At 42.1% G+C, this 19,390-nt stretch overlaps 1 protein-coding gene across 3 annotated transcripts; it reads right to left on the bottom strand.

Annotated features, from left to right (window-relative positions):
• Nucleotides 1-348: 348 nt before the first annotated feature.
• Nucleotides 349-18,250, bottom strand: SLC30A10 (solute carrier family 30 member 10). 3 transcript variants are annotated; one of them, XM_005540879.4, is made up of 4 exons: nt 17,494-18,250; nt 16,571-16,648; nt 7,808-8,047; nt 349-5,537 (listed from the first exon to the last, which is right to left on the bottom strand). In XM_005540879.4, exons 1-4 carry the CDS (start codon nt 18,131-18,133, stop codon nt 5,038-5,040), a joined length of 1,458 nt encoding a protein of 485 aa, XP_005540936.2. In that variant the 5' UTR covers nt 18,134-18,250; the 3' UTR covers nt 349-5,037. The 3 variants fall into 3 exon arrangements, with proteins under 3 accessions (XP_005540936.2, XP_065398065.1, XP_065398057.1); XM_065541993.2 differs by having other exon boundaries at nt 16,571-16,686; XM_065541985.2 differs by having other exon boundaries at nt 16,759-17,518.
• Between the last annotated feature and the right edge of the window lie 1,140 nt (nt 18,251-19,390).

The raw sequence follows: 19,390 nt of genomic DNA on the forward strand, positions 1-19,390 counted from the left end.
GCCAACGTGGTAAAACCCCATCTCTACGAAAAATACAAAAATTAGCTGGACATGGTGGCAGGTGCCTGTAATCCCAGCTACTCAGGAGGCTTAGGCGGGAGAATCGCTTGAATCTGGGAGGTAGAGGTGGCAGTGAGCCCAGATGGTGCCACTGCACTCCAGTCTAGGTGACAGAGGAAGGGGTGTGAAGAAGACTAGCAAAACAGAAAAAGAGAAATAGGCCCAAATTATTAAAATCAATCCAAGGAGTTACTGAATAATAAACTTACCAGAGTAAGTGACAAAGACAAAATGAGTTCCGCTACTTTTAGTTATCTGTTTAAGTGACACAGACATATCTCAGTCATGTTTTTATTTTTTTAAAAAATTTTATTTACAGTACCATTGAACATCTTTAAAAGGTATGTTTATGTACATACATTACTGGGGGATTTGCATGCAATTATTAATGAGTTATTTAAACTTTATGTCTTAGAGTTTTGACAATTCTCTCAAATGTGAGGATTGCAACTCTAGCACAATTGCCTGTGAGGACAGGAGGAGAATTTTAAGCAACAAAACTCCACAATACTGTAACATAACCTCAGATCTCCAGGAAGAGGTCACTCTCCCTTGAAAATCATCCTTTCTGGATTGTTCTCATTAGAATGCAGAGCAGGTTCAGTGTCTCTGGCATGGCTTTGTACTAACAGGTGACAGTTGATCATCTATCAAACATTCAAGAAAGTTCCATGTAAACAAAAAGGTATGAAATAAAACACGTGAAAAGAGAAGCACCAGAAAATGACCCATCTGCATTATCTAAACTCCAGATGGGTAAGGACATGCAGATTACATTGAGGATTATTGTTCAATGCAATTTCCACTTGAGAAACTAAATTCCTGGTTTAACAACCTATTTCTACCTGTGGCTACTCGAGGGTAAATAAACTAAGAAGCACAAATACGCAACACTTTATCAGGGGCATGACATCTGTAGAGCAGGCATGCAGTCAGTGATCATTCACCCAAATTCAAAATTCAAATCAGGTCATGTTTCCTCATTTTTTCTATATCAGGTTTTTTTGTTTGTTTTGTTTTTTGAAGTCTTTTACTATAGGAATGTGAAGATATATTTAAAAGCAGGATACTTTAAAATCAGGAAATGTATTTTGCTCCCTTGAAGAAAATAGACATGATTTGGCAAAGGATCAAATTAGCTATAAATGATAAGGATTTTTTTAACATCTGAACTTGTCATTAGCACTAAGATGAGCCGCTTATAGGAACTAAGAAGAAGAAGCATCATCAAGTTTAAAATTGATCATTTTAAATATGAAGGAGATTTTAAACATCTTAACCCCATCTATCAATTGTCCTGATAACTATCCAGTCTCATTTGGTAGTGGGCTCACCAAATTGAGGATATTCAGGAATTAAAGAGATCAGCACAGAAGAGTGAGACCAAATGCTTTTTTCTTCATTTCATTTACTGTTATAATGACTGATACGTATAAAGGGATTTATAAGGGCTTTTCATTTCAAATTACATTTTTCTTTAAATGTCCAAAGTTCCTGTGTGGAAACAACTGCAACTTTTATGAATAGATGGGTCTTGCCTTTAAAAATATGTTTTTAAAGAGCAAATTCTGCAAAATTAATTATTAAAAAGACTATGGGACTTTGGAGAGGCTTTCATCAACATTGTCCCTAAACTACCCTTAGTTCTACCCAGTGGCTCAGAATTTGGGGCAATTTTTTCCCCCAGGTTATATGTGACAATGTCTGGAGACATTGGTTGTCACAACTTGGGGGGACAGTACTGGCATTTATGAATAGAGGTCAGGCGTGCTGCTAAACATCCTACAATACACATCCACACATCGGGAGCAAGAACACATCCAATTCAAAATGTCAATAATGCCAAGACTGAGAACCCCCGGAGTAAGCCTCACAAAAGCTCTTATGACCTCACAGGGCAGCTGTCTTATTGTCATCTCAAATCTACCTCAGTGATTTCCTTGACATTCAAAACACCTATTCCTACTGAACTTTAGAGTTCTTGATTTACCACCACTGGAATTTGCTCTACCAATGGCAAAAAAAAAAAAAAAAAAAAAAGGAACTAAATATGGAGAATATTCTTAATTCTTCCTCAAATAATGTCTCTGTATTTTATTGATATTTTATCAAGAAGTTAGAGAGTAATTTTATTTTCTGTCAACAATGGATCCTGTCTGTGGATATTCATAATGGCCCAATATCATGTTAAAAAAAATTATATTTTCAAAAACAATGTTGAGAGTCAGAAAATGAAGCAGATATAGTATTTCCTATGGCCAATGCTACAATAATGTGGAAAGGACTGTTTCTATAGAAACAGAAGTGCAGTAGGGCCACATAGAAGGCCAGGTTAGCACACAGGACAACTGGTCCCTGACCTGACACACAAAATATGCCATAGACTTTGAAAAATACGTCAGTTCTTTAAAAAATAAAAAGGTGGGGTGGGGTGGGGGGATTTCTGTAAATAAGTATACAGGAGCACCAAACTGAGTGCCAGTGTTTTTCTAATCTTAAAGGAAAACAGTGCTGTTTTGAATCTATTTATCAGCTGCTATTGCCACCAAGCAGGGTTGATTTAAAGGGAAAAAGAAAACTCTTGTATTTCCTTGGGAGAATTAAAAAGCAGGACAATTAAAGAGAGAGTTAAACTCAAGTGAAAATAGCATACAGCAGGCATCACAGTGCCACAGGTGGCAAATGCAAGCCACCCAACCCAATACAAAATTATTGCACTTAGCATGATTGGACATTCTTAAATGCACTCAGCCAAACTGTCCTTAAAAAGGTATTATTTCACATTGACTCCAGACCATAATCTGGCATAACTGTCTATCAAGATACTTTTCTGAAGTTAGGTTTAATTATAGTGGAATTAAGTGCCTTTTCTTACCCAGAAAAATATTTTAGAGATTAAAGAACAGTGTTTAAATGCAAACTAATATGCATTCCTTCAGCCAGTTGCACAAAAACTGTGAAATTATAATTTTACCTTTTAATAAAGGCAGAATGATGTGAAATCAAATTAGACCTTCAGATTAGGAAGTCACAGAAAAATTTCTTTTTGGCTCTAAGGAATTTCAACCAATGTTTATGTAGGAGAATCTGGCCCACTTATCTCCATGCTGAGTTTCTTAGAGGATCCACTGTTTTGTGTGAGTGCATGCCACACTTTTAACACTAAAAATGGAAATTCTTACTTATTAACCCCTTTATGCTTATAAAGTGCATGTAGCCTAGCCCAATAAGCTCCCAGAAATAAAAACATTTTTAGGCATTTTTCTATTTACCTAATTCACAGCCAATTTAAACTCAGATAATACATTTTCAGGGAACAAAGAATTTCCTGTCCAGGCGCAGTGGCTCATGCCTGTTCTCCCTGTGCTTTGGGAGGCCGAGGTGGGAGAATCACTTGAGGCTAGGAATTCAAAGCCAGCCTGGGCAACACAGCGAGACCCTGTTTTTACAAAAAAGAAAAAATAATGATTTCCTAGCCTACTGATCAGAGCTGCTTATTTGTTTTAGCCTTCAAATTCAGGACTAAGATAAATTGTTTAAATATGATGTTTGTTCTAAAAAATTGTGGATGCTGCCTTCATTATCAACCCAGCACCTCTGATAAATCCTGTGCAGATTTTAAACAGGACTTTACACACTAAGAGACGGTTATTTTCATACAATCTCGCAGTCTAGCAAAGATGATACTAGTTGTCTAGTGATGCACCTCCCATTTTCTCATACCTGCGAGACTGTTCTGATTTAAATACTCATGCTGAACAATGTGTTAAATACATGACAGATGCTTCTCTACTGCCAATATTCTTTGGTTATGGGTCTGAATCCGATTACAAAAATTTTATTTGAACTTGGTAATATGGATCAGAGACATGAAAGAAAATTTTAAGTTTCTCAAAAACACATTAAAGGCAGCAACTAAGCTAATTCTCGTTTCTTCCTTGGACATCAACTTTTCCATTGAGTCACTAGTTGACAACTATAATAAATATTTTAAAATATGTCTAATTAAAGAGAAGGCAGTCTAGCTTATTTATTTCACAAGAATTAACACTCAATGTTAAGGATTCTGCTATCCCAGGAATGCTCTTTTCTGGTAAATGCTGCATAGATCAATGCAATCGTATGAAAGAAAAGTCAAAGGACGTTTGGAAGAATAAGTAAATCATTACCAAAGCACTACATGGAAACAGCTCCAACTATACTGACTCTAAAAGACAGCTGAGTATTTGTGTCATACTTAAGAAAGCTGAAATATTCCCTCACTTCCATGTGAAAAACATGTATTATATATTTAAGCATTTGAAACATTCTATAGCCACAATTCATTTCACAGCAGAAAGTAAACATTAGTTTTCTCTCACCTCACAAAAATGTAGAGATGGCCAAAACCCCCCTACTAATCTTTACCTCCTCTAGAATGTTCTGAGAATATTTTCTACCGTAATAGTTATTCATTTTATATTTATCCAAAAATGAATCAAAGAAAAAAGATACTTCTTCAGTGTCAGAAATACTTAACTTGTCTCTTTTATGATCATTAAGGGGAAAGGGAAAAATACACTTATTGTGGTACTTTAGTTTTTTGAATGTATTTAAGCTATGATCTCACCTGAGCATTAGCTAGAAGTTCTAATCAGTTTAGAAACAAGAACTTCTTTGAACACTGTATCCACAGCTATTAAGCCCCAGTCCCAGACTTCAGTGTCCCTGATATATACACTAGTGCAGTTTGCTTTAGAAAATGCATGTTCAAGCTGAAACAAAGAGCAGCATGAGACACCCAGGGGAATGGAAAGGGGTTACATAAAAATTCACAGACACGTTTAACTAAAATCCCTAACAGCCAACCCCTAGTGAACACAGAGCATGCACGCTGCAAGTCTGGTCTGAGCCTACAACCCGGAAAGCTCTTTTTATGAGCCAAGATGGTGGTTCCAAAGTGCCTCGACTATACGGTCTGGTTATGTGGGTACCAGATTAAAAATGAGTGCTGTTGACATAACATTGGTCCTCCTGAGTTTTGTTAAGAGTTTGTCCGTGGTCACTCAGACAGCCGTCCAAAGACACTTCAATAGCCACTTGTCTTGTGTCTCTTCTACTGAGGCCATCACTTCCGTATGTGTCTAGAGAGGGCCCGCCATTGTGCTCAGCGCAGCCATTGACGTGGGCCAGAGGCAGTGCCCCGGGGGGACAACACAGCTGCTTAGCACAGCTCTTGGAGATGCAGGGTGAGTTGCAGAGCAACAGTAAGTCCTTCTGCTCCAGGGGTTCCTTCAAGTCCACATTTTCAAACTGGATGGTCACATTGTGGATTCCTGCACTGTGGAAGATTTCTCGAATTTTTGTGCTGGCATCTTGATATCCCCTGTCCTTAGGATACTTGATGTGCAGGGTGGCAATAATCTTTCCACTTACAAGTTCCCAGATGTGCACTTCATGTACACTGCTAATTCCGGGCACAGCAGAGAGTTTGCTCACTATAACAGAGAAGAGCAAACAAAAGCCAAGGTGAGTGCTGCATTTGAAGCATGGAACTACGGGAGGGATATGGTCCCGTCAAGCATTCTCACCAAAATGGCTGCATACTTACTAAGAACAGCAGGAAGAAATTAGTTCTACCTCTCTGGGTCCATTTGCCCTTAACCTTCTTTCTCCACACATTGTTAGCCCATACAAAGTCATTTAAGAAAATAAGTCTAACAACGACAAGAAAAAAGTCCCCAGGGTTGCTGAGTATACAAGGGAATGGACACTTGAATGAACTTCCCATAGTATTATAAAATGCAATTTCTTTTCTTAAAAGGGATGATTTGGCAACATGAATCAAAAAAACCTTTACTAGCAATTCTAGTGCTAAAAGTTTAACCTAAAAGAAATAACCAAATATTTATGTACAAGAATGGTTTGGACAATGCTCCTTGTATTCATTAAAAAGATGGAACCAACAAGGAAATAGTTAAATCAATTATGTAATGGAATAAGACATAGTTGTTTAAAAGTAAGTTGCATATTTAAGGATATGAGAAAATGTACATAAGGTATTTTTAAGTGAAAAAGCAATTTGCTAAACTGTGTATATGGTATGATTTTTCTTTTTACTGCATATAGAAGAAAATATTAACAGTGGTAGTTTCCACAGTCAAATTATGAGAGATTTCTGTTTTCTCATTTAGGCTCCTCTCTATTTTCTATACTTTCCAAAATGAGTATGTATTTAGAGAAATGGTATTCAATACTGATTTGAGCAAAGGCTCTGCAGCCAGCTAGTATGAATCCGAGTTTAGACATTTACTAACTGCGTGACGTTAGGCAATTACCTAACCTCTTTGTGCCTCAGTTTCCTTGTCTGTATAATAGAAATGATAATAGTAACTTTTTGTATTATTTTAAGGGTTAAAATACATTATTATAAGTAAAGCACTTAGAACACTTACATTTCTAGCATGTGGTAAATGCTATGAAAATATTGCTATTGTTATTACCATCTTGCAGGGGTTTTTTGGTTTTTTAGAGACAGAGAGTCTTGCCCTGTCTCCCAGGCTAGAGTGCAGTGTCATGTTTATGGCTCTCTGCAGCCTCAAACTCCTGGGTCCAGTGATCCTCCCACCTCAACCCACTGAGTAGCTGGGACCACAGGCACACATTACAACCTTTACTTTTTTATTTATTTTTAAAAAATAATTTTTTATTTTTGTAAAAATGAGGTCTTACTATGTTGCCCAGGCTGGTCTTGAACTCCTGGCCTTATACAATCCTTCTTCTTCAGCCTCCCAAAGTGGTGAGATTACAGGCTTGAGTCACAACAAGTAACCCTCTATTGTTAAAAATATCTGTTTTTAAATATATCACTTTATTAAAAACATATCCAGTATATATCACAAATTTCTTTGTATATGTTTATCTTATTTCCTCAATTGGGAAATGAACTAGCTCCTGCGAAGGCAAAGGCAATGCTGTATGTCTTCTCCTCTGTCTCCTTCCCTCTCCCACCACCTACTCTGCCTGCAGCTCTGGGCAGTGTTGTGAGAGACACAGTGACTTGCATGCCGGCATTAACTAGAAAGTAGGGTCTAGAATATGAATGATTTGTGTTTTTAGAATAAGGAAAATAAAACAAAGTTCCTGGCAGAAATGGCCTTATTTGGATTAAAATAAATCTTTGACATGAAATTAAGTAGCCCAGGAATAGGTATTATCCAAGCATTGCATTTTTGTTTTGTTTTGTTTTGTTTTGAGTCAGAGTCTCGCTCTGTCACCCAGGCTGGAGTGCAGTGGTGCAATCTCGGCTCTCTGCAACCTCCGCCTCCTGGGTTCAAGCGATTCTCCTGCCTCAGCCTCCCGAGGAGCTGGGACTACAGGTGCATGCTACCACACCCGGCTAATTTTTTGTATTTTTAGTAGAGACAGGGTTTCACCATGTTGGTCAGGCTGGTCTCGAACTCCTGACCTCAGGTGATCCACTCGACTTGGCCTCCCAGAGTGCTGGGATTACAGGCATGAGCCACCATGCCCGGACCAAGCATTGCATTGCAGTTGAGTCAGAGAATCACAGATTGCAAAGGACCTTTGGTACTTGGAGCTGAGTCATCTTAATAGGCTATAAAACATATGATGATGTCTCTACCACCTGGTGATTTAAGGTGTTTCAGAATACATAACTCAAACACTGCTCTTAAATAATGCCTGTCCTTTGGCCTGAATAACATTAAAGTGAGAGTGGTTCTGGATCAAAATTCAGTCTACTTACTCAGCTCTTCCATGTTGACTCCTTTGGGGACCATCTGCAACAGAATGGCAGCGGTCTCCTTGATGAGCGGGAAGGCAGATGACAAAATGATGATGACCATGAGGACAGTCAGGCTGGGGTCAATGTAACACTGCCAGTTACACGGTTCCTCACTCTTCAGGGGAAGCACATAGAATATGATGGCCGTGATGACCACAACCACGGACCCCAGGGCATCTCCCATCACATGCAAAAGTACACCTGCCAGGAAGAAAGAAAGACTACTGCAGCACAGATGCAAATCTGGAAGCCACGTGACACTCATTGGCTTGGATTTCCAGGTATACGAATATCTGTTACCATTTGGAGGTTTTTGGTTTTTGTTTTGGTTAGAGCAGTAGGATGAATCAAAATAATGGCAACTACTTCTTAGGAAACAAAACCCCAGGTCACCATCTCAGGACTCAGAGTACCTTGGAAGAGCAATAGCCTAGGAAGATTCTGACCTGCAGGAAGAATGCCTGTGCCATCTCACTGGGCCACATTGCTACCGCTCACCACCCATCAAAGGGCACTAAGCTGGAAAACAGAGGCTGTGCAAACAATTTCTTTTTCTTTTAGACAAGTATCTGTGCTTTACACTGTTTTAAACATGTTTAAGGGGAGAGGGAACAAGTTGTATTAAGAGAGTCTTTAAAACAAATTGTGTTTTTTCTACCTTGATCCGCTTTCCCCTTTCCCTGTAAGCATTTACCTAATTTGCTTTTAGTCTGTGGTCATTTAAATGGCATTTGGTTTAAGAGGTGCCCAAGAACAGGGACTCCAGCAACATTTCCATTGCATAAACAGCTATTTATTACAATAAAATAAAATTAAAATTCTACAGATAATACTAAAAATTGTGGGTGCCTTTAATTAAGGGAATTGTTTCTACAGATACTGATTATGATATAGAACATATTCATTCCTCAGCAAAGATTTGAGTGCCCAATTGTTAGCCAAAGACTAAATTGGGATTTAGTAAGTAAATTAGGTAAAAATTTGGTCAGAAAAAATTATAAAATATAAACACAAAGTTTTGGGTTTTGGTTTTGGGGGGTTTTGTTTGTTTTTACAGAAAGCAACATCAGAATCTTGCAATTCAAAGTATAGTTTGCAAACCAGTAGCATCAGCATCGCCTATGAGCTTGTTAGAAATACCGCATCTCAGGCCCCACCTCAGATCTGTAGAATCTGAACCTGCATTTTAAAAAGATGCCCAGATGAGGCCAGGTGCGGTGACTCACTCCTGTAATCCCAGCACTTTGGGAGGCCAAGGCGGGTAGATCATCTGAAGTCAGGAGTTCAAGACAGCCTGGCCAATATGGTGAAACCCTATCTCTACTAAAAATACAAAAAATCAACTGGGTATTGTAAGGGCACCTGTAATCCCAGCTACTCAGGAGGTTGAGGCAGGAGAATCATTTGAACCCAGGAGGCGGAGGTTGCAGTGAGCCAAGATAGTGCCATTGTACTCCAGCCTGGGCAACAAGAGTGAAACTCTGTCTCAAAAAAAAAAAAAAAAAAAAAAATGCCCAGATGATTGGAATGCACATACTAGTTTCCAAAGCACTGCTCTAGAAGAAAGCATATATGTTAAGAAAGGTCAGCTTTGTCTCTCCATGTATTCCACAGACTTATGCAGTAGAATTAATAATAATCCAAATTACTAACAACTTACTCATGGCTAAGACTAAACAGTCTCACTTGGAAGGTGCTTTAATTGAGCTAATTCCTCCTCTTGGCAACACCTCCACAATTCTAAATAACATCATAGGTAATATGGCATTCTGTGAACACTAAATGTAATTTGAGGCAATTGCCTCAAATTTTCCCCAAAAACTACAGGAATAAAAAGAATTCCCATATGTCCTTTTGACTGAGTGTTTACTTATGATAATAAGATCTTGATTCAGTATACACATTAACATTCCCATTTTCTAATGCTGTGCTCCTTTCTCACAACACCCCACTCCCAAAGGAGATTTTAACTCCCCAGTCCCTGTCCTGAACCACCGAAGGGAAACTCAAAAATACTTTGTTCCTCTACAAGGAGCTATGAATCGAAGCTTTAACTTGCTTCAGGACAGTACAAAATGCTACCATAAAAATATGAAAGCTTAATATTTCCTATACACATGTGACATCATGTTTACTGCGTGAGACAGTTTTTTATTCGCTGATTGTCTCATACATGTTAGATCCATTTCCTCCGTAAGTAACATGAGGATCAGGGTCATACTCCAAATTGCCTTTGTTTATGTAATAGCAATGTAGGCATTCAATAAAACAGTAGCTTCTGGTTGATTATCATAACTCCTATGACATACAGTAACTCTTGTCTTCAATAATAATAACTATTATTATTGTTACGCCAACTAACACATATGCTCCAGGCATTGTTTTAAGCGTGTTATACTTACCCATTACATCCTTTTAAGGACTGTAAAGTGGTTACCCTTGTGAAAATAAGTAATGCAAAATCTAAGCTGTTGGAACTCAAAAGTATTTTGAGCCTTCAAGGAATGTGAATTACAGGGCCTGAGCTACGTGACAGGCAGCTGTAAGCTGTTGTATGTCTGAATCCAGTCTTTTTCCTTACCTGCATTGCTCTGTAAAATGTTGTAAATGGCGAAGGGCCCCAGGGAAGACCCCCTTCTCTCTTACTGTTGATTTTCATCCTCCCTCTTACCTTTTTCATACAAGACACCATGGCTATCACAGTCCCTTAATATGGAATGTTAAATACACTCTTTTAAGTTGGAAAGGAAATGAAAACCAGCTATAAAGAAAACAAGCCACTTGGAAAAGAAAACAAATTGTAGCTAATTTTTTTAACTCCTAAACCAGGCTTGTATACAAAATGTTGTAACCCTGCTAAATTTCTTTGTCTTATATATAAGCAAGAATTTGGCTTTTAACTTTGGAACCCTATCCCCATTTCTCTGGAGTGATGAGTCCCAGAATGGCCATTGCCAGCTTTTCACTTGAATAAACTCCTGAAAATTGGAATCTGACCCTTTTGATTATTTCTGGCTGGTACTCTCTTCATTTTACAAATGAGGAAACTGAGGCACAGAATACCTAAGTAACTTGTCCAAAATCACACAACTAAAAAGTGATAACTGGAGATATCAATCTGGGTAGTCTGACCAGAGATCTGCTGTGCATCCTGCCTCATGTAAGTTCTACAATTCAATTTCAGCTTTTCCTTCTGAGAAATCCCACTGTTACTCCCTAAGAATTACATAAAATAGTAACTTTCGAACTTGTTTTTCCCATAATCCACAGTAAGAATTATGTTTTGCATCCTAGCACAGAGATACCAATTGAAACAAATAATTCATGGGAAAGCAAAATTCATCCTTATATATGATTTCTTACTATTATCTATTCTATTTCATTCCATTATAATTAATTTTCTACTAAACTAATTCTAGGGCCCAAATTGTCATGGCCTTCAGTTTGAAAAACTGTTTAAAGCAGCATCCCACTCAATTCCTGACATTGAATAATGCAATGTGTCTTCTAGCTGCCCATGAAAAGATGAAGAAGGCCTGGTCATGACCATTAACTACAGTGCACTAGCAAAATTCTGTGGGGTGTCTGTGAGTGTTTGTGAGTGTGTGTGTGTGTGCACGTGTGTAACAGAGAGAGAGAGACAGAGACCGAGAGAGAGAGACAGAGACCAAGAGACAGAGAGAGAGAACGAGAGAGAGAGAGAGAGAGACCGAGAGAGACCGAGAGAGAGAGAGAGAGAGACCGAGAGAGAGAGACAGAAACAGAGAAAAAATGGGGTCTCCCTCTGTCGCCCAGGCTGGAGTACAGTGGCACAATCATAGCTCACTCCAACTTCAAACTCTTGGGCTCGAATGATCCTCCCATCTCAGCCTCCCAAGTATCTAGGACTACAGGTGTGTGCCACTGCACCGGTTAATTTTTTTACTTTTTAAAAGAACTTTTTATCTTTTTTTTTTTTTTTTTTTTTTTTTTTGCAGAGACAGGGGTTTGCTATGTTACCCGGGCTGGTCTCAAACTCCTGGCCTCAAGTAATCCTCTCGCCTCAGCCTCTCAAAATGGAAAATTCTGAGATAAATACATGGATAACCTCCTCAGGGAGGAAAAGAGTCTCGTGTGATGAGAAATCTCAGGAAAGTCTTGTTGAGAGGTAGGTAATTTGGGCAGGCCTCTGGAGAGGAGGCAGACTTCAATAGGCAACCACAGAAGGCATTTCAGACAGAAACACCTCGTGGGAGACTCAGATGAGGAAACTGCAGATGGAGGACGTGCTCGTGGGGCAACACCAGAGGCTGACGCACTAAATTTGGACTCACAGACCCTGATGCTGTTGCTGTAAGCCATGGACCTTAGGAAAGTCAACCTCTTTGAGGAGCAAGATTCTCATCTGTGAAATGAGGTAGTAATAATATCTGCCTCACCTCCCTCAGAGGCCAGTTCTGTAGATTATGTAAACAAATGTCTGCAAACCCTCTGAGAATGACCAAGAGGTGAAGATAATGATAACGGGCACCATTTGTTGAGTGGGTCCTCTGTGCTGTTCTAACCACCCATGTGATCCGCACAACACAGTGATGTTGGTCGTATTATCTCCATCATATAGATGAGGGGGCTGAACATTAAAGAGATTAAGTTCCTTGCCCAAGGTCACCTAGCTAGGAAAAGGGAGAGGCAGAACGCAAACCAAATCTGCCTGATCACAGGGTCTAAGCGCTCCTCACCTCACTACAGATGTACATTAAATGTTGATGGGTATGCAGGGAGACAGTGAAGAGCTGATGGGGGAGGTGAGGCCATGAAGGGGTGAAGGGAAGGGCAGAAACGTCTAGAAAGGAGTATTGGCATGGAACAGCAAGCTCTTGAATGTCAGCAGTGTTTAGACCGTATCCTGCATGCAGTAAAGGCTTTGAGCAGACTCCGATGTGATCACATCTATGATTCAGAAAGATAAATCTGGCAGCATTATCTGAGACACAGAGAACACCACTTAGTAGACAACTCAATCACCCGATTAGTCACAATGCTCTCAAGGTAGCTTTGCAAAGACAGCAAACCTCTGTACTTGGCCCTCATTTGCTGTCTTTAGATTAAAACGAAACCCCCAAAAAACTGGCATATAACATAAATTGGCAATTTGACACAAGTTGAAATCTGATGTGTCCCAGCACTTAGGAAAGCCATCAGTGCTGTTGAATTTGTTGAATGACTGGAAATAGTGCATTTGCACTGGACAAATGGTAATGAAAAAATGAGATCTTTCTTATTGGAAAAAAGTAAGAATCACAAAGAAACATCTCATCAAAGGGGATTTCTTTTCAAGGGATGTCAAGATGGCTATTCATCTATTTATGTTTATACCAAACTTTAAAAAACTAATTGTCTTTCTGACATATTGTTACAACATTTTTAATATATCATGTCTGATGCTATTAAATAAAATTGACCACTACAAAGCACATTGATGAGAATTTTAAGAGGATTGTGTTTTTACTATACTTTACACTAGAAGACAGAGTGTGATCCTTAGAATTCATTTTTTTGCTGGGCACGGTGGCTCACGCCTATAATCCTAGCACTTTGGGAGGCCGAGGCAGGCAGATTACCTGAGGTTGGGAGTTCAAGACCAGCCTAGCCAACATGGCAAAACCCTGTTTCTACTAAAAATACAAAAAAAAAAAAAAAAAAAATTAGCCAGGTGCAGTGGCGTGCGTCTGTAATCCCAGCTACTCTGTAGGCTGAGGCAGGAGAATCGCTTGAACCTGGGAGACAGTTTGCGTTGAGTCGAGATCACGACACTGCACTCCAGCCTGGGCTACAGAGTGAGACTTTGTCTCAAAAAAACAAAAGAACTCATTTTTGTTTATTCCCACTGGAATAAGAGAAACGGTAAAGAAAATGAAGAAATTGTTTTTATTCACAGAGATCCCCGTAGGCTGTTTCCTCTGCAGATCTGGAGACTGGGACACAGTCCTGCTTTCTAAAGCAGTTGCTTAAATGTTAGAAATATAACCATTCAGTGGACTGTGTACTAGAGAAGCAAGCCCTCCCTGTCTGGAGTCTAGAGGCAATGTGTGATCATGGAAAGGGCCAGATATGTGATGTAGGAGCCCAGGATTCCAGCCTTGTCTCTGCTTGAGCTGTGGTGACTTGGGGAAGTCATCAAACTCTCTGCACCCTGCTTCCTCATCTGTGAAGTGAAAAGTCCATTTTCCCTAAGGTCCTTCCAGTTCTACCATTCTGTGATCCTTCCCTGAACTGTGGCTCCAAGATAAGAACACAGCACCAAAGGGGAGGCCAGCTTCACACTTAGCCGGGAATACGGAAAGGCTCCTATTAGCCACAGCACAGGTACTTGTCAAAAGCAGCAGGAATGATCTCAGCTAACACGGAAGCACTGTGGGTTGAGCCCAGCAGTTCCACCCACTAATTAAACGATCATTGTATCCACTCAGTAAGATTGTTGTGACTACCAGTTTACTCATTCATGAATGGTACCAGGGACAAAGTACGTACTCAATAAAAATGTTAGCTAGTTTTCCTGCTATAAGCCTAAACACTTTATATGTTTCATTTATTTCAAAGCAATCCCATAAGGTGTGGGTACTGTTATTATCCTCATTTTAAAGATGAGAGGATTGGAGGCTTAGAGAGGTTCAATAACTTGCCCAAAGTCACATGGTTCTTAAGTGGCAGAGCCATGATTCACACTCAGGCAGTTTGAAGCCAAATCCCAATCTTTCAACCACTGCACTGTTCACCTCTATCAGCAGTTACAGGTGCATTGGTGTCAGTACCTGTAAACCAGGGCCCAGCCAGGAATAGCAAGGCATTCTGCTACTGACATTTTTCTACCAAGAAACTTCAATAGCTTAGGACTAAAATTTGGCAAGTTCATATGAGTTTCCCAAACAAGATCACTATATCTTCGCTGTGCTTCTTTGCTTCAATCCACCTACCTATTCTCTTTCTCAACTTTGTAAGATAAGAATGAGGATAGTTGGCCGGGTGCAGTGGCTCACGCCTGTAATCCAGGGCAGCTGAGGTGGGCAGATTGCCTGAGGTCAGGAGTTCGAGACCAGCCTGGCCAACATGGTGAAACCCCGTTTCTGCTAAAAATACAAAAATCAGCCAGGCGTGGTGGTGCGCACCTGTCATCCCAGCTACTTGGGAGGCTGAGACACAAGGATCACTTGAACCTGGTAGGTGGAGGTTGCAGTGAGTAGAGATGGCGTCACTGCACTCCAGCCTGGGAGACAGAGCAGGACTCCGTCTCAAAGAAGGAAAAAAATGAGGATATTTAACAGAACAGGCTTTGAAAAGTTAAAAAGTTAAAGCCTCTGATGGTGAACTCCACCTTAAAAATTCTGTATGTGTATGTGTGTATATATGCAGAATCTAGCTCAGTCTCCCAGGCTGGAGTGCAGTGGTGCAATCTCGGCTCACCGCAACCTCTGCCTCCAGAGTTCAAGCAATTCTCCTGCCTCAGCCTCCTGAGTAGCTAGGATTACAGGCGCCCACCACCACGCCTGGCTAGTTTTTGTATTTTTACCAGAGATGCGGTTTCGCCATGTTGGCCAGGCTGGTCTCGAGCTCCTGACCTCAGGTGATCTGCCCATTCAGCCTCCCAAAGTGCTGGGATTACAGGCGTAAGCCACCGCACCCACTGCAATGTATATATATTTTAAACTGGACCTTAAAAAAGAAAGATAGAGGATGATGATTTTTTTTTCTTTACGGACTATCTTTTAAAACTAAGCTCTTTCAGAGAGCAAATTCCCCTGTTGCCTTTAAATTTGTTTGATTAATTTAGAAATTTTTAGGAGCTCATATGTTATTGTTGTTATCTTCTGGATTTTCCCTATAGGTTCACTCTGAGAATTACTTTGTAAAACAGATGCGAGACACTCAAAGTGAAGGTGTCTCCAGAATTATTAATTTTTCATTATATTATTTCCATCAAAGCCCCACTTACAGGCTTTCCCCAAACCACAGGAGAGTAGAAGGTTGCTTAATCCTTGTTGGAATTCTCAAAGTCAAGACTGGGGATTAACCCCTTCTGGAATCACTCTAAAGCAAAGTCTGTGCTCAAGAAGTTGGAAAGGAGAGATGTTGGATACAATGGTGTCCAGAGAGAAACACATCTCAAAAACCCCTGGGCTGACCCTTAGTCCAGTGCTTCTGACCTTGACCACATGGTGAGAAGAATGCTATGAGGTGCTTGCCCTGGGCCTCACCAGAACATTTCCTTTGGTCCTGGGAGTGGAGGTTTTAGTGAGTCAACAGTCCCTTCACCAAAGCAGATTTCTGGCAGAAACAACTGATGCAATAGGGTCACTCAGCAATGCCAGATAGGGCACAGCCTTGGATAGCAGCTCACCTACTCTTTTCCTACCTTTATCAAAATCAGTTCAATAGGTTGCATGATTTGTTAGCAATATCCATGGACCAATAAAACCAAGTAAAATAGTTACACAACATTGATATGTGCAGCTCTGGAGCAGGCAGTATTAGCATGGATCTAAGTGGAGCTAAGATAAATCATTAGCAACCAGTTTCTCCCTCAGGATCAATGCAGTGATTATGAAAGAGAGTCAGGTCATAGTCTATGCATGTAACTGGCCTACTTTCAAACACACCTTTGCTTTATTAAAAGTCAAACAGAAATGAACAGCACAGTCCATATGTGTCATAGAAAGGGATTTCAAATAGGCCCAAAGTCAATCCTACCTCTGATATTCAGAGCTTCAGACTTTTTCTCTTTTTTCATCACCTCTTCTGGCTCATTCTGGGTGTTGAAGGAATCACCTGCATTCAAAGAAGAAACCTTGTGTTGTGTATAAGTTCTACAAACAAACAAACAAACAAAAAAAAAACCAATGGACTCAAAATAAAGTTTTGTTATTTTAAATTCCTACTAGCTTAAGGGAGACTCTTCTTCTGCACACCCACAGCTCAGAACAGTACATTTTGGCCTTGAAATAGCCTTGTGATCCACCTTTGGACTTCATTCACACATCCTTTCAAGTTAAAAGAAAAAGAGGGTGAATGGGAGCCCACATGCAGCCCCCAAACCCGTGACACCCAAGAAGACAAGTGGATGGGCAAAGAGGGAGGGAGAACAACAAAATTCAGATAGCAAGTAATGAGAGGGAGGAGGGGTTGGAGAGTGCTGCCTGTTGCCCAATAATAATGATTGATTTCCCAGAAAATTGATACTCATATAGAGAGAACAGGGTAAGGGAAAAGAGGCTAGGGCTACCCGAGGATCCAGGAGAAAGAAGAAAGGATGGGGAATACGTTAAATTGGCAGCAGAGAAGTAAAGCGGGACTGTAAAGGGAATGAATTTATTTTAAAAAAGAGAGAGAGAGAGAAAGAAAGAGGGAAAGAGAGAGAGAGAGAAAGAGAGAAAGAAAGAAAGAAAAAGAAAGAAAGAAAAAGAAAGAAAGAAAGAAAGAAAGAAAGAAAGAAAGAAAGAAAGAAAGAAAGAAAGAAAGAAAGAAAGAAAGAAAGAAAAAGAAAGAAAGAAAGAGAAAGAGAGAGAAAGAAAGAAAGCATGCAGAAGAAAAAGAGGGCGTGGGGTGAGAAGAAAGAGACTGGTGGGAGGGGGAAGGGCGGGCCAAGCGGTCCAAAGGATGCAACCGAAAGGCACCTGCTACGTTTGAGAACACGGTCGCCCCCTTCTCTCGCTTCCTTTCCACCGAGGTCCCCCGCAGGGTTACGGCCGAGTCCGAGCCTGGGGCTGTCGGGGCCGCAGCGCGCCGCGGGTCCTCTGCACCCTGAGGCCCCCCGAAAGCGCTGGGGACGTAGTCCTCCGCCAGCTGCTGCCGCTGTTGCAGGCGGCGACGGCGGCCCCGGCGGCAGCACGCGAACCAGGCAGCGCAGTCCTGGAAGATGAGCAGCCCCACCACGTTGACCAACAGCCCCAGGACGCCAACGATGAGCACCAGCTTGGGGTCATCGATGCGCTCGGGCCGGGCCAGGCGCAGCACGGCCTCCACGAAGATGGTGAAGCAGAGCGCGGTGAGGAAGACGGCGTTGCTCAGCGCGCCCACCACCTCGGCGCGGGCGTAGCCGTAAGTGGCGCTGAAGCCCCCGGTGGGGCGCCGGGCGATGTAGCCGGCGCTCAGGCCCACGCACAGCGAGATCAGGTCGGAGAGCATGTTGAAGGAGTCGGAGAGCAGCGCGATGGAGTTGCCCAGGTAGCCGGAGACCAGCTCCGCCACGAAGAAGGCGACGGTGAGCACCAGCATGAAGAGCAGCCGGCAAGTCTTGCCCGAGTAGCGGCCCATCTCGCCACCAGCCGCGGGCGCCCGGCGCCGCCCAGGGGAGCGCAGCCAGCCCCGCGCGTAGCCACAGGTGGGGGGCGCGGCGCGGATACGTGAGGTCCGGTACCCGCCTCCCAGATTGTCTTGCCGATACTGTCCGGCCGCTTTTTATAACGCGAGGCTGAGCGCCGCCAGTCCCCGCACGTCCAGAGTCTAAAGGAGTGGTAGCGGCCGTATCTGAACAGCCGGTGCGCCGCCTCCCGCGTCCCTTTTCCCCTCCCTCGCGGCCTGGGCCTGACTTGGCAGGTGGCCACGAGCCGATGCCTCTCTTTCTGGGACAGGACAGTGCAGAGAGGGGCGCTGCGGAGGAGAGGGGCGTGCCTGGATGTCAATCTTCACAGACTCCCTCCCCCATGCAGAGATGGGATTCACCAGACAACCCGCTTCTCCTGGCCCTCAGGGTCGCCAGTGTCCTGCTGACTCAGTGATAAGGGCCTTGGCTGCTGTGGGGTGTGTTGGCTGCTGTGGGGTGTGTTCACTTCGGTGGACGGGGACACCTTCGAATACGTGCCCAGAGGCACCTTGCAGTGCAGATTCCATATTAATCAGGTGCAAAGTCTCAGAGCACAGGCTTGGGGAAACCCTGCCCTTGAGGGTGCTTCCTGCTTTTCATTTGGTGAAATGTGAGCTCATCCCTCACTCAGCCCTCCACCCTCATTCCACTAACCCCGGGATAAAGCTATTTAATCCTCTCTTGTTCCTCACAGCCGTCATAAACGGTGCAGGATCGTTCCTATTACCGACTCATGGCACAGGATCGTCCCCGCTCCCCTTCAGGATCTTCGCTGTCAAGGCCTCCTGCCCTGGGTGGCAGGGAATCGCAGGCAGCCCTCAGGAGAGCAGAGCCCACTTCTGTAAGCATGCACTCCTGCACAGCACTCGAAGGCTGGTCTACTCTGTGGTGGACACAAGTCCCTTGGCCGCCAAAGAAACCAGGGCTGACCTCCTCTGTGTACTTGTCTCATTCTCCATTGAAGAGAATATTCTACTCACCCCCAGGTGTCCCTGACAGCATGACCTGTTACGCAGTACAATCGACTGACCTACATGAAGGTTTATTCCAAATAAAGACTCATTTATTTATTTATTTTATTTTTTGAGACAGAGTTTCCCCCTTGTTGCCTAGGCTGGAGTGCAATGGCGCGACCTCGGCTCACTGCAACTTCCGCCTCTCGGGTTCAAGTGATTCTCCTGCCTCAGCCTCCAGAGTAACTGGGATTA

Source organism: Macaca fascicularis, chromosome 1 (assembly GCF_037993035.2).
Source record: "Macaca fascicularis isolate 582-1 chromosome 1, T2T-MFA8v1.1".
In the NCBI taxonomy this organism is placed as follows: Eukaryota; Metazoa; Chordata; class Mammalia; order Primates; family Cercopithecidae; genus Macaca; species Macaca fascicularis.

Bases quoted from the DNA above. Each gene is read 5' to 3' on its own strand.
- SLC30A10 (XM_005540879.4), bottom strand. From the start codon at position 18,133: ATGGGCCGCTACTCGGGCAAGACTTGCCGGCTGCTCTTCATGCTGGTG. The intron at 16,649-17,493 runs GTGCCTTTCGGT...CTTTGAATGCAG, and splicing joins CGTGTTCTCAAACGTAGCAG to GTGATTCCTTCAACACCCAG. The intron at 5,538-7,807 runs GTAAGTAGACTG...TCTCTGTTATAG, and splicing joins AGTCAACATGGAAGAGCTGA to TGAGCAAACTCTCTGCTGTG.